Source organism: Andrographis paniculata, unplaced genomic scaffold (genome assembly GCF_009805555.1).
Source record: "Andrographis paniculata isolate CXL003 unplaced genomic scaffold, ASM980555v1 Contig78END, whole genome shotgun sequence".
NCBI classification, from domain to species: Eukaryota; Viridiplantae; Streptophyta; class Magnoliopsida; order Lamiales; family Acanthaceae; genus Andrographis; species Andrographis paniculata.
This window is the reverse complement of record NW_026137615.1, coordinates 4,694,111-4,706,867: the sequence shown is the minus strand read 5'-3', so window position 1 is coordinate 4,706,867 and position 12,757 is coordinate 4,694,111. Positions and strand designations below refer to the sequence as shown.

Sequence of the window (12,757 nt, the reverse complement as noted above, 5' to 3'; positions counted from 1 at the left end):
GAAATATTTTTTTTTGTCACTATTCATAAAGAACAATATGTAGCTATCCGCCTCTCGTAACAACTAACAAGTTGGTTTAGAGTGCAAAAAGAATAAAATTGTGCGCATACTACGTCACATTTGTCGTTGACTACTTTTATGTCCGTTTACCATCGTAGAATAAATGTATTTATTTAATTGTAATCAACATGAGAAAATAATTATACAATGGGTGTGTTTGTTTGGGAGTTTGGATTTTGAATTAGATTTGAATAGTAAAATTTTAAATTAGAATAGTTGTATGGTGTAAGGTGAATAGGAGTTGATATGATAATTTTTTTTAGTATAATATAAAAAATAAAAAATAGATGTTTGATTTGATATATGTGAGGAGAAAATTTTGGATAAATAATTGATTTTTGGCAAAATCCTACAAACAAACACATCCACCATATATGTTATCTTTTGGATGAATTACATATAAAGTTTTATTGAAAGAAATTCACCATCAATGTTGGCTTGTAAATTTATATTACATCTTTAAATTCATTATTTTGATGTTTTATTCAATTAAAAATTTCTATATATTTATATTCCCTATATCACACCTATCATTTTAAACATTCAATTCATAAAATTTTATTTTTAAAACTGTAAAGAGAGAAACTGTTATAAGCAAGGGTCCAATCATGGCAGCCCACAAACATATAATTTTCCAACCTAACAATGACAATCCATAAGCGTGTAGATCCAATCATAATACACTATTCTCACTTGGTGAAGTGAGACTATAAGAAGAACGATTACTCATATTATAATATGAACAGATATTATTGTTTGATATTTTGAATATAAAAATAAAAATAAATATTTGATTTATTATTTTTTATAAATTTTATTTTATAAAAAATAGAAATTAATCAAATCTTTCAAACAAATTGGTATTTCACACATCCAACGCCACAAAAATAGGTATTGTGCAAAAATTGAATCTGTATAAAAAAAATTGTATATAAACCTATAAAAATAGGTCCAATAAATCTGGTCACAGTTCGATTTAATTTATTAAAATTTAATACTCTTCTATGCATATTAGCCGATGAAATAATAATAAAAATCACTATATTATTTAACTGTGAAATTCTTATATTGTCTACATTAGGTCGTAAGTTCAATTCCCACGACTAGCATGTACGTTTTCACTTGTGTTTTTCAATAAGCAAATTCAACAAAAGTTATTATGATGATTTGATTCAGATGTAAGTAATCAACAAGAATTGCTAAACTCAATAATAGCATGTACGCATAGGTAATTTTATTTTTACAACAAATAACAGGTAACACAAAAATAAATAATAATAAAGCAGGATTACATTGCGATTATCGCTATAATATATAATAACAAAGACTTGGTTGCTCATTTCTTGTTGGTTAATAATTAGTGAATTATAAGAATATATCATTTGAAAATCAGAACCATTAAAATAAAGGGTGTATATCTTGTTATCGTTATTTTTAACTTGATTTTTTTCATTTTTAACTAAAATTCTCCAAAATTAAGATTTTAAATTACAGTTTTGCCCTCCAGGGCCCGACAAGCCAAACCTAATTGACGGACCGTCTTATGCGGGACTTATCATCGCCCGGCTCCATGGATCCCTCAGTAGCAACGGCTCAGATCGTCTGGAGTTCCAACTCCCGGACCCCTAATCTGTTTCCCATCATAACAAAATTTACGTGTCGACTCGACATATATGACCATACCCAAATTGACACGCATCCGGCAGATGTGGTTCGTAATTAATTATATATGCAATATTTTAAATATGTACAGTGATTAATAGCAAATAGTATTTCAATAAAAATATATTTATTAGATAGGAAAGAAAAGGATAATTAGTCAACAAGAAAAAATAATCTCCATAAAATCAATTAGATTTGGCTTACTCTATTTGACCCAAATCTAATTAATGCCACCAGAAATCCCATATGAATAAATATGTTATGACCAAAGTGCAGTCATTTCACACAAACAAATCCTCCTCAATAACAGATGCCGCCGGACTCCGCCGTCGCCAAGACCTGGAAGGGTCTCCTCCCCCCGCCGGCGAAGCCGCCGCCGTCGGCCATCAATTTCATGAGAACCTTGCTTGCAATCTGCATTTTCTTGGTGTTTTCACTCTGTTATCTCTCCATGTTCCCCACCGTCCGATTGCGCCCTAACTTCTCCGATTCCGGCCACAACCTAATCAACGTTTCGCAGGAGCGCCGGCGATTCACCGCCGGTGACGATCAGACGAATATCTCCCACATTCTCTTCGGAATCGGCGGGTCGTCCGACACCTGGGGCCGCCGCCGACATTACTGCGAGCTCTGGTGGAAGCCGAACGTGACCCGCGGCTACGTCTGGCTCGACGAGAAACCGAGCGATTCCGGCAAGGGTTGGCCGGAAACCTCGCCTCCGTACAGAATTTCCGAGGACACAACCCGGTTCAAGTACACGAACTGGATCGGGTCGAGGTCGGCCATTCGGATCGCCCGGATTGTGAAGGAGAGCTTCGAGTTAGGGTTAGAAAACGTGCGGTGGTTCGTAATGGGCGACGACGATACTGTCTTCTTCACGGAGAATTTAGTGAATGTGCTGAACAGATACGACCACAACCAGATGTATTACATCGGCGCCGTGTCGGAGAGCGTCGATCAAGCGCTGGTCCATTCCTACACCATGGGTTACGGCGGCGCCGGATTCGCCATCAGCTACCCCTTGGCGGCGGAGCTCGTCACCCTCCTCGACGGCTGCATTGACCGCTACGCCGCCGCGTACGGTTCCGATCACAAAATTGGGAGCTGTATGAGCGAGATCGGCGTGCCACTTACCAAAGAATTAGGTTTTCACCAGGTAGTTTATCTTAATCCTTGTGTAATTGCACCATCAATCTTCATAATCACCGTCGCTGCATTTAAATTTACCTACCGAATTATTGAATTATTGATTCGTGTCGAGGCAGAAGTAATTGCAGATTGGGGGTTTACTTACCTGACCTAATTTTGTTGACTCCATTAATGGCGGTTGCCGGTTGGTGTTTCTGGAACATGGACAGATGGACATACGTGGAAGCGCATTCGGATTGCTCTCGGCGCATCCATTGGCGCCGCTGGTGTCAATGCACCACCTCGATTACGTCCAGCCACTGTTCCCAGGTCGGAACAGGGTGAACTCCATGAAAAAGCTCTTCCAGGCTTACGGACGTGATCCTAGCCGGACATTGCAGCAAAGCTTTTTCTACGACCCGACGAGGAACTGGTCGGTTTCAATTGCCTGGGGCTACAACGTGCAGCTCTACCCGTTCCCGATGACGGCCCGGGACCTCAGGACCCCGCTGCAGACGTTTCTGACGTGGTCCTGGAACCGGAAGGCCTTCACCTTCAACACGAGGTCCACCAGCATGAAGCCCTGCCTGAGGCCAATTATTTTTTATCTTGATCGGGTCGAGAAGACGGAGAATGGAGACACCATGACGACGTACACCAGGCCACGCCTCGATATCCGGCGGCGCTGCGACCGGGATAATTTCGCGGCGGCGCATTCGGTGGTAGGATTTAACGTGACGGCGCCGGTGCTTGATCCTCTGGTTTTTCACAAGGTATGAGTGACGGAGTCTGTTGTCGAATCTCCACCGTTGGCTGAATGTTGGGATATGAATGGTGTAGATTGTCACACGTGTCCTTTTTTATTATTATTATTACTCCAAATTTATTGCTTGACTAATTTAATTTTGGAATATGAGCAGGCGCCACGTCGACAATGCGCTGAGTTGCTCAACGGTCCAGATGAAGCCGCCGGCTTGGTACATATTCGACTAAGAGGCTGCAAGCCGAGGGAATCGGTAACACTCCCGTAAGTCACGGCTCGAGAAACGGCTGGAGACTGTTTGGTAAACCTGAAACCAGTAGATACGCTGCTACGCATATTTTGGTAGTAAATTCGGGATTTTTTTTAGTTCCCAAACACCATATATAAATCATACTTACTCTCCGGTTGAGATGTTATTAATATATATTTTTTAAAAAGTCATTTTTATTAGGCGACCAAATAAGTGGAAAGCATTTCAAATATAATAATAAATTGATTGATTATAATTAAATATATTTCCATCTTGTAAAATCTTATAAAACAATTGATGCACAATCAAGTTATTCGGATTAAATAAAATACTAAATGTGTATGAAATTATAGCATTTTATATTCAGAATGAAAGTTAATGGGAAATACAATTTGCATGTTAATTCATGGAAACCAAGTATGTTGGGCTGATCTAATTTCAGTTATTGAAAAACACACATTCCGATTTACTTTTGTTTAGATCCTCTGAGAGCCTACGAAATAACTCAGGGTGTTTGATTTATAGAACACAAGCCTAAAAATTTTGTCTCAATTCATTAACTTTTTTGTTTTGGCAAGAAATTCCGAATAGATCGCCGGCACTCACAACCGTATCTAGATAAAATAAGAGTTTCACCCTCAAATCATTCATTAATACTTTATTATTAATTATTAGTTAATATATATATGAAGAGATATTAATTTTGATATGATAGACTGGGTCAGGCATGACATAATTACTCCTAATAGATTAGGTACCAAGGTTTACATATTGTATAATTAGTGATTAATTAACAAGTGTATTAGTAAAAATAAATATGATTTAATAAAAAAAAGCTTAAATTAAGATTAAAATAATTAAAATTTTAATTAAATAAAAAAATTTATAAATTATGAACTTTAAAATATATAATTGTATTTAAAAAAAATACAAATTATATTGAACGGAAATAAAAAGAGTAAACAAATTAAATGGAATAAACAGAGTAATATATTTGATGGGCTAAGCTCACCTGCTCAAGATTAGACTGGGTTTTAAAAATGTGAACACGCCTTAAATTCGTAATGAGAATATAACAGAGTTTGTTTAGAGCGATGCAGCCCATTTCCCGGTACAAGTTCTACTAATGGTTAACGATAAGTAAAAATTTAACCAGCCCATATATATCATACTTGGTTTTCTAATGCATTTCATTATTCATAAAATATTTTTAGGTTTGAATTTGATGTGCTTGAGGAGAAGAAAAATACTAATATTATTTTGGTTTTATTATATTGGGAGGCCATGGCCATGTGGCTCGCTGTATGTATGTATGTATGTATTATTGTAGAGAGAGAGAGAGAAAGTCAAGAGTAGTGAAGAATTAGGAAGCAAATTTTGGTACTCCTTTAATTCTTTTATTTCTAATGTTATCATTGGAATCCGCAGTTACTCTCAAAGCGAGTGTGTGTAATTCAACCAAACATGATTTTAAGGTACTGAAATCTAAACTCATGCATTCATAATTATAACTTCATCCTACATTGCCCACCTAAATAAATTTTCGATTTGACGAAATAAATTACGCTAGACAAAATACTTTTATTTAGTGTCTTATAATATTATTATATATTTTTAATATTAAATAAGTATAATTATTGTTAAATAAATAAGACCGAATATATAATAAACAAAAGATGAAAGTGTTTTAGAAGTTTAAACTTAGAGTTGAGCTTGTACTTTGAGGTCATTTCTTACTGACTTATTCCTTCTTCTTTTTCTTGCGGACGTGACATATGGGGTTTGGTTAAGCACGTTGCAGCAGTTTCTTGAAAATTTCACCATACGCACATTCAGTCACAGTCACAGTCACACTAACCATTAATCGGTTGTTTGTATGCTTATACTTTTAACCAGTCATAATAATCACAAACTGTGGTCTATGGAGTATTCATTACTGCGCCAAACTCCGAGGCCAGCCTTTCAAACATTATTCTATTCACCTATTTAATTATATGTATCTCTATATAAAGTTTTGATGATGCTATTATTATTCTATTGACTATTTATAAAAATAAAATATGTTACTACTTTTATTTATTACTATCATAGATATACTATATTTAATAATGATTTTCTTTTTATATATGAAAAAGATAGCAGCTGACTTTCTATCACATAATTCCAGCCAGATGTCTCACATTCATTCATTCATACTACTCAAATAGGTATATATTATAATCCATCTTGGATCGGATCTACTTAATTAATTGCAAACAAATAAATAAATTTGTATATACAGAGTATTATTATTATTAATTATTTATTTATTTAATCATCATTGTACAAGGTCGGCATTTCGTCGCATTCTCACTAAAACAGTCAGTCATCTCCATTAATTACAACCCTTTTCCCACCTCCACCTCCACCTCCCCAGTCAGATTCTTTCTTCTCCTCTTTCCTACCTGTAAGAAAAAAAAATCAAAAAAATCAAAACCTACGAACATGTCAACACATTCCCATATTCCAATCCCCAAACCGCGTCGACCCTGATCAATCATCTATAATCAATTACTATATGGGATCGATTCGATTCCGATTCCCATCCTCCTCGTCTTCTTCTTCATTGCATTATTAAGCATTACCTCCTCCTCTTCCTCCTCTGTCAGAATTATACCTGCAGTAGTTGCAGACGCACCGCCATGGTTGCACTGATCAAGAACAAGCTCCGCCCCCCACACCCCGACAACCTCAAAGATTCCCAATTTGGGATTCTCGCTTTCGAAACCGCCAAAACCATGTCCAGATTGATCTCTCTCTACAAATCCCTCTCCGACCCCCAAATCTCCACGCTCACCAACCACCTCCTCACCTCCAAAGGCCTCGCCTTCCTCAATTCCTCCGACCACCACTTCCTCCTCACCCTCGCCTGGGCCGAACGCCTCGAAGATCTCGACTCCGCCGCCGCCGCCGTCGCCAGAATCGCCAAGAGATGCAACGACTTCGCCCTCAGCCGCTTCGACGTTTTCTACCGGGATTTGAAATTAGGGTTTCTGCGTTTCCGGAAACTGCATTATGGATCCAAAGCAGCCGATAAGAAGATCAGGAAAATGGAGAAATTGGTCGAAACGACGTCGTCTTTGCACTCGGCTCTGGAGACTCTGACGGAGATGGAGATTTCTGAGAGGAAGTTGAACCAGTGGAAGAAGACGACGACCAGACCGACGGAGACTGTGCAGAACGAAAGCATCCTTCTTTTTTACCAGAAATTGCAGAATCAGCGCCGGCAAGTTCGACATTTCCGGGAGATCTCGCTTTGGTCAAAATCTTTTGATAAAATCGTTGATATGATGGCAAGGATTGTCTGCGTTGTGTACTCGAGGATCTCCATGGTTTCCGGCCATGGAAGGAAGCTCTCAATTTCTGAACCTGTTAGGGAAAATCTCGTCCCTCATTCGGGCCCGATTATGCCGACTTCGAAGAGGACCATCGTGCGGTTTTACAGCCGGCGCGTGGACGAGCCGAGGGCTGTAGCGGCGCCGGCGACCAATAAGGTGTTCCACTCCGCCGGAGAATGTACGGTCGGCGGATCGGGATTGGCGCTGCGTTACGCCAACGTGATCCTTTTAGCGGAGGAGTATTTGAATTCCACGGCGGCGATAAGCCACGACGATCGGGAATCGTTGTACCAGATGCTGCCGGAGAATCTGAAGACGGTGGTTGGGGCGAAGCTGAGCAGGAACATGAGGCACGCCGGCGCCGGCGCCGACTTGTCGCTGGCGGAGGGGTGGAGGGACGCTATGGTGGAGATGATGACGTGGCTGGCGCCGGTGGCGCGTGACACGGTGGCGTGGCAGATGGAGAGGAACGTGGAGAAGATGAAGATGGGGGCGAGGACGAGTGAGAGTGATAATGGGAATGAGAAACCCTCGGTGCTTCTGGTGCAGACTCTGCACTTTGCCGATAAGGAGAAGACGGAGGCCGCCATTGCCGAGGTGCTCGTCGGACTCAGCTGCATTTTCAGATTCGAGAATCGCCGGCCGATTTAGGGACAACTAAGCTTAATTAGGGATTTCAGAATTTCGGTTGTGTTGGCTTAGTTAGGTTGATTCATTCTTTCTTCTTTCAATTGTTTTGTCATCATTTTTCTTGTTCACGAAATTGATTGATCAATCGAGGCCCTTTATTGCCTTAGAATTGTTGTATTTTAGCACCACATATATAATTGAATTTTTATAATGTTAGAAAAATGCTGGCCTCATTCATTTGGAGATAAGGTTGGACAAAAGCAGCAATTTGCTCTATTCTGCTAACTCCTTGGCTATGGCTACTTCACAACTATTCTCATCTCTATTCCTAACGGCAACGATCACCTCCCCCACCCGCCTGTGCCACCACCACCGCCACCGCCGCCTGCCGAAATTCAGAATCAACGCGGCCAAGATTCCGGCCGGCGTATGTTATACCAGAAGTAGTAGTCTATATATATATAATGGTTGAATTGAACTCTATTGAGAATGGATGGATCTGATGCAGGTGGAATTGCCCAAGGAGCTGCCGAAGCTCCAGCCGCCGGTGGCGGGCTTCACCAGAACGGCGGAAGTTTGGAATTCCAGGGCCTGTATGATCGGCATAATCAGCGTTTTCATTCTTGAATTGGTAAGTCTTAATTGTCGATTTCTTCCTTCATTTTTTATCCTGAGAAAAAACCTCTTAATCCATTCAGATTCTGAACAAGGGATTGCTCGAAATCTTCGGGTTGGAGATCGGGAAAGGCCTCGATCTTCCTCTCTGAAATCCCACAGGCTATTTATGTATGTATATGATATCCAATCAAGTGTAGTTTGTGCACTTAATGTAAACTCATGAGCTGATGGAGTCGAACAAGATTCAAGCATGAATAGAAGGAAAAACTTTTGGAAACCATACCATGCTATATATGTATCGAAATTCGAAATAAGTATAGTTAACTGTATCGAATGAATGACAACAACAACCAACAATACTCTACTGACATTCATACAACTAGACTTACCTCTCATCCCTCTTGAATGGGCGGTCGCTCTACTGCGAAGGTCCCGGCCCTAACAGCAATGGAGGCTCATTATCTCTCTGGCTTGGGGTTGTGTCTGGATTCCGATTTGCAGCCCATGCTCTAAGTGGTGGTTGAAAATGCTGGCTGGCAATGTCCGGCGGGGTTGCATCCTCTCCTGGAAGAAAAAGTAGCCCCATTTCGTGAAGTGGAGATGGTTCGTTAAAGCAGGTGTACCAGATTGAGTCGACAAGATGCCTTTCCTCCCTAACAGTGTCGAGGTCTTCAGCAGACATTTCATTGATCCCTTTAATTCTGTCTTGTAAAATTTGTTTCAGCTTATCCTTTTCTTCGCTTGTTCCACCATCTGGATTGTCCAACCGGTCGCGAGCAAGCTCGAGAAGTCCAGTAAGTGATGCTTCACGGACCTCAACATCCCCGCTTGATGCAAGGTGCATCAAAATGCGAGGGAATCCAAGCTCAGACACGATGCAACAGTCGGCCCGATTCTCATGCAATAAATAGTGGGTTAGATTGAGAGCTTTCCTGCAGTTCATGCATTTAAGATTGAAAATTATAAATACAAAATTAAAATAAATAGAAACAGGATACACATTGTGCATGGTCACAGCAAAAAACTTCCAAATTAAGGATCAAGAATGTTCTAATTCAATTTCTTATAGTTTGTAAGCATCATCTGTGGGAAAAAAGCTATGGCATTGCCCGTAATTTATATTTAATTTGGAAATCATATTCCAACCGGATAATAGAATTCATTTGGAAATCATATTCCAACCGGATAATAGAATTCAAGTAGCTTGATCGTATATATAGCACGGAAATCAATGTCACAATCCTGAGAAAAATACTGCAATTCTTGTGACAATAGCAATTACCTTTGAAATCTCAAATTCTCAGAACTCAAAGCATCTCGCAGAGCTGCATATCCATTAGCCAGACGGAAAGCAGCAATGCCAGGCTTATTATGCCTGATTAGAGCTGTTTAAAACAAAAAAAAAAAAAACATTAAATGTAGGATGATAACTAGAAACGAGATCAAGGAAAGGGGAAACTACTTGCATTTCCCCGGATGCTTGCTTACATGAGATTGCACCGAGTGATTTGGTACGAACTACAACATCAGAATCTGAAGCAAAATTTGCAAGAAGAGGCTCAAGGCCATTAGCTTCCATGACCAACTGCTGGCTCCTTGGGTTATTCTGGACTATAGTGCTAACAACTTCAGCTGCCTTTGCTCGGATGTTAGCATGAGAACTTTTCAGATGCCCAAGAAGAGGAATCAAGCCACCAATTGAATAAAGATCTGCTCGTGTGTATACATATATATTATTTGATTAGTAGAAAGAAACAGAGTGAAAGAATCAAAATCCAACACACATTCATCATATGACACTCAATACATGTTTGGACTTAGAATTTTTTCCTTATGTCGAAGAAACTAGGTATCATCAAAACACAAAATCGATTAAGAAGACTTGAGGATAGTTTTCTAGTAAAACACTATTGAAAGATGAAAGACAATCTTGATTAGTAGTCAACAATATAAACATAAATTTGCACGCCATGTGCCAATACTTGGATGGAGTCACTGAAAATAGAGAATCTATGTGCTCTACAAACACAAAGTCTTATAAATACGCCACAATTTGGATGAATACCAGCGGAAAACTGGTACTTCGGACCCGCCTTGTATATTGAGAACAAAAGGACAAAATGCAAAATGTAAAGGACCCTATCAGAAAGTCGTGATCTATAACTACCATGATTCTCCTGCCTACACTATATAATAAAACAAGCTCAGTATAAGAACAAGTATGACAGAACAGAACCCCCAACATGATTAATAGTAGCAACTTATCTATGTAGGAGAAAAAGGCTTCATTATCCTTAGCTAAATTCTAATTTCTAACCATCCAATGTTGCATTGATAATGAAAGAATTTAGAATTGATCACAAACAAACTCACCATTGGCCATGTCGATAGACTCCACATGCTCTTGTAGCTCATCCAACATCCCTGAAAGCAAGCCAAGAATTAGAAAATTCAACATCCACACATTGAACGAAAAATCAAATTAAACAAAATAAAACACCTATAAAATTGCAAATTCGAGAGGCTCATTACTAAACACCTTCAATATCTTGAGGTGTAACACCCTGAGACTCCAAAACCTGCACCGGCGTCTGCATAACCAGGGTTATCTCTTTCATTCGTTGAATTACATCAACTGAGTTTGCCTGCATTGCCTCCACAAACCATCTTCTATCCTCCTCGCTGAAACCAAACAATAATTAACAACCTGTAATGATTCCCATCTTCCAACACACACCCACGCTCACCGTATAAACAATTTCATATACTCAGATTTTACAACCAGCAGCATCATGACCTTTTCCAACACTCGACATCAAAATGTTCGAATTAAAAAAAAAAAAAAAAACCCACGAGAAATTTCAACGTACCTCAAATTACGAGAGGAATTAGTGCCATCAGAGTGCGAGAGACTCCACTTAAGCAAGCCGTCCCAATTAGGACCTTCCTTCGCCATTTCTCAATCAATCAAGCACCTGCAAAGATTGATATCGCAAAAATGATACGATTTCTTGCTTCGCACAGATTACACACCGATTTTCATAAGGCCCGCCCTCAAATTTTCACACAAATCACACAAGACTCCTTAAGAGGGTTCTTGATTCACACTTGCTGACATTTCAATCATCGACCTATGGCTCCAGATATTTTGTTGAACTCAAAAGCAAAGTCGTTTTACGCATAACCCGTAGAAATTGGGTGTTCCGTTTGATTTTTTTCTTATTGGGCCTTTTTTCCAGAACAAACACATGGGGGCATGTTTTTATTATGTGGTAGAAAGCCCAATTTATATATTTTACAAATACCCGAGGGTGCCAGTCCTGACCGACTCTGACCCGGGCCCAGATCATATTTACCCTGCCTTGGATCCGGTACGGGTCGGGCCGGGTTTATTGGTAGGACTATCTTAATCTACGTCGTCGTCTTCGTTTGAATTGCCCTTTTTGTTCAATCTGTGTCTTAATTGAATTTGACTCCTAACTGCCATTCCTCAATCTTTCAATTTACATTGTTCAAACTTGTAGATGAAGTTTTCATCTTAATTTTATTGCGTAGAAATTAACCAACCTCAATTTGCCAGAAGCACTCCAAAAGCTCTCTTTCATGGCCACTTTCACCGCGTCGAATCCGTTACTGTAAGTGTAAGACTGCATGAACAGAATCTATAGCTCGTAACTTTCATTGCCTAATTCATTCAAGCATGTCATGAAACAGTGAAAGCATTCGCAGTAGCAGAGAGTCTAAGAGCTGTGGCTACCAAAGCTGCTGCAGGCGCCTCCGATCGAGATTCATATTCTATGAAATACACTGGGAAAGTTGTGGCAGCGACCGACAATGGCCGCGTCTCAGCAATAGAAGTATCCGTTTGTCGTCCCGCCCTTGCCTACGATGTTCGCGGTTATCCTCTCCCCGCAGCGACCTTATCGGCAAAGCAACGAATATCCTCCAGTCAAAAGCGGCCGCATCATCGCCGGATCCCTCCGCCGATCTCTCCGAGTTCTTCCAGTCGCTGACCGTTGCACCTACTTCAACATAAGTTTCTGAAATTCTCAAACCCCTAAAGTCCATAGCTCTAGCCCTTGAGTTTTTCCACTACTGTCCTTCCACAATCCCCAACTTCCGGCACGATGCTTTTACTTATAACCGCATTTTGTTTATCCTCTCAAACTCGTCGCTTCCTGACAGAATTGATAAGATTACTGAAACCATCAGTCTAATGGAGAAATCAGGGGCCACTGGAAACATCTCCACTGTTAATCTACTGATTGG

At 39.9% G+C, this 12,757-nt stretch overlaps 4 protein-coding genes across 4 annotated transcripts; 3 read left to right on the top strand and 1 right to left on the bottom strand.

Moving 5' to 3' along the window:
* The first annotated feature begins 1,980 nt into the window (after positions 1–1,980).
* Positions 1,981–4,015, top strand: LOC127239725 (uncharacterized). The gene is made up of 3 exons (XM_051258004.1): positions 1,981–2,878; positions 3,081–3,623; positions 3,771–4,015. Exons 1-3 carry the CDS (start codon positions 2,033–2,035, stop codon positions 3,879–3,881), a joined length of 1,500 nt encoding a protein of 499 aa, XP_051113961.1. The 5' UTR covers positions 1,981–2,032; the 3' UTR covers positions 3,882–4,015.
* Positions 4,016–6,544: 2,529 nt separating this feature from the next.
* LOC127239720 (protein PSK SIMULATOR 1-like) lies at positions 6,545–7,891 on the top strand. The gene has a single exon (XM_051257998.1). The coding sequence runs from the start codon at positions 6,545–6,547 to the stop codon at positions 7,889–7,891; it is 1,347 nt and encodes a 448-aa protein (XP_051113955.1).
* A 263-nt stretch (positions 7,892–8,154) lies between these two features.
* LOC127239618 (light-harvesting complex-like protein OHP1, chloroplastic) lies at positions 8,155–8,768 on the top strand. The gene is made up of 3 exons (XM_051257855.1): positions 8,155–8,297; positions 8,379–8,501; positions 8,569–8,768. The coding sequence occupies exons 1-3, from the start codon at positions 8,166–8,168 to the stop codon at positions 8,635–8,637; spliced, it is 324 nt and encodes a 107-aa protein (XP_051113812.1). The 5' UTR covers positions 8,155–8,165; the 3' UTR covers positions 8,638–8,768.
* LOC127239617 (uncharacterized) lies at positions 8,568–11,660 on the bottom strand. Its single transcript, XM_051257854.1, has 6 exons — positions 11,359–11,660; positions 11,028–11,170; positions 10,862–10,912; positions 9,977–10,198; positions 9,771–9,873; positions 8,568–9,420 (listed from the first exon to the last, which is right to left on the bottom strand). The coding sequence occupies exons 1-6, from the start codon at positions 11,442–11,444 to the stop codon at positions 8,907–8,909; spliced, it is 1,119 nt and encodes a 372-aa protein (XP_051113811.1). The 5' UTR covers positions 11,445–11,660; the 3' UTR covers positions 8,568–8,906.
* Between the last annotated feature and the right edge of the window lie 1,097 nt (positions 11,661–12,757).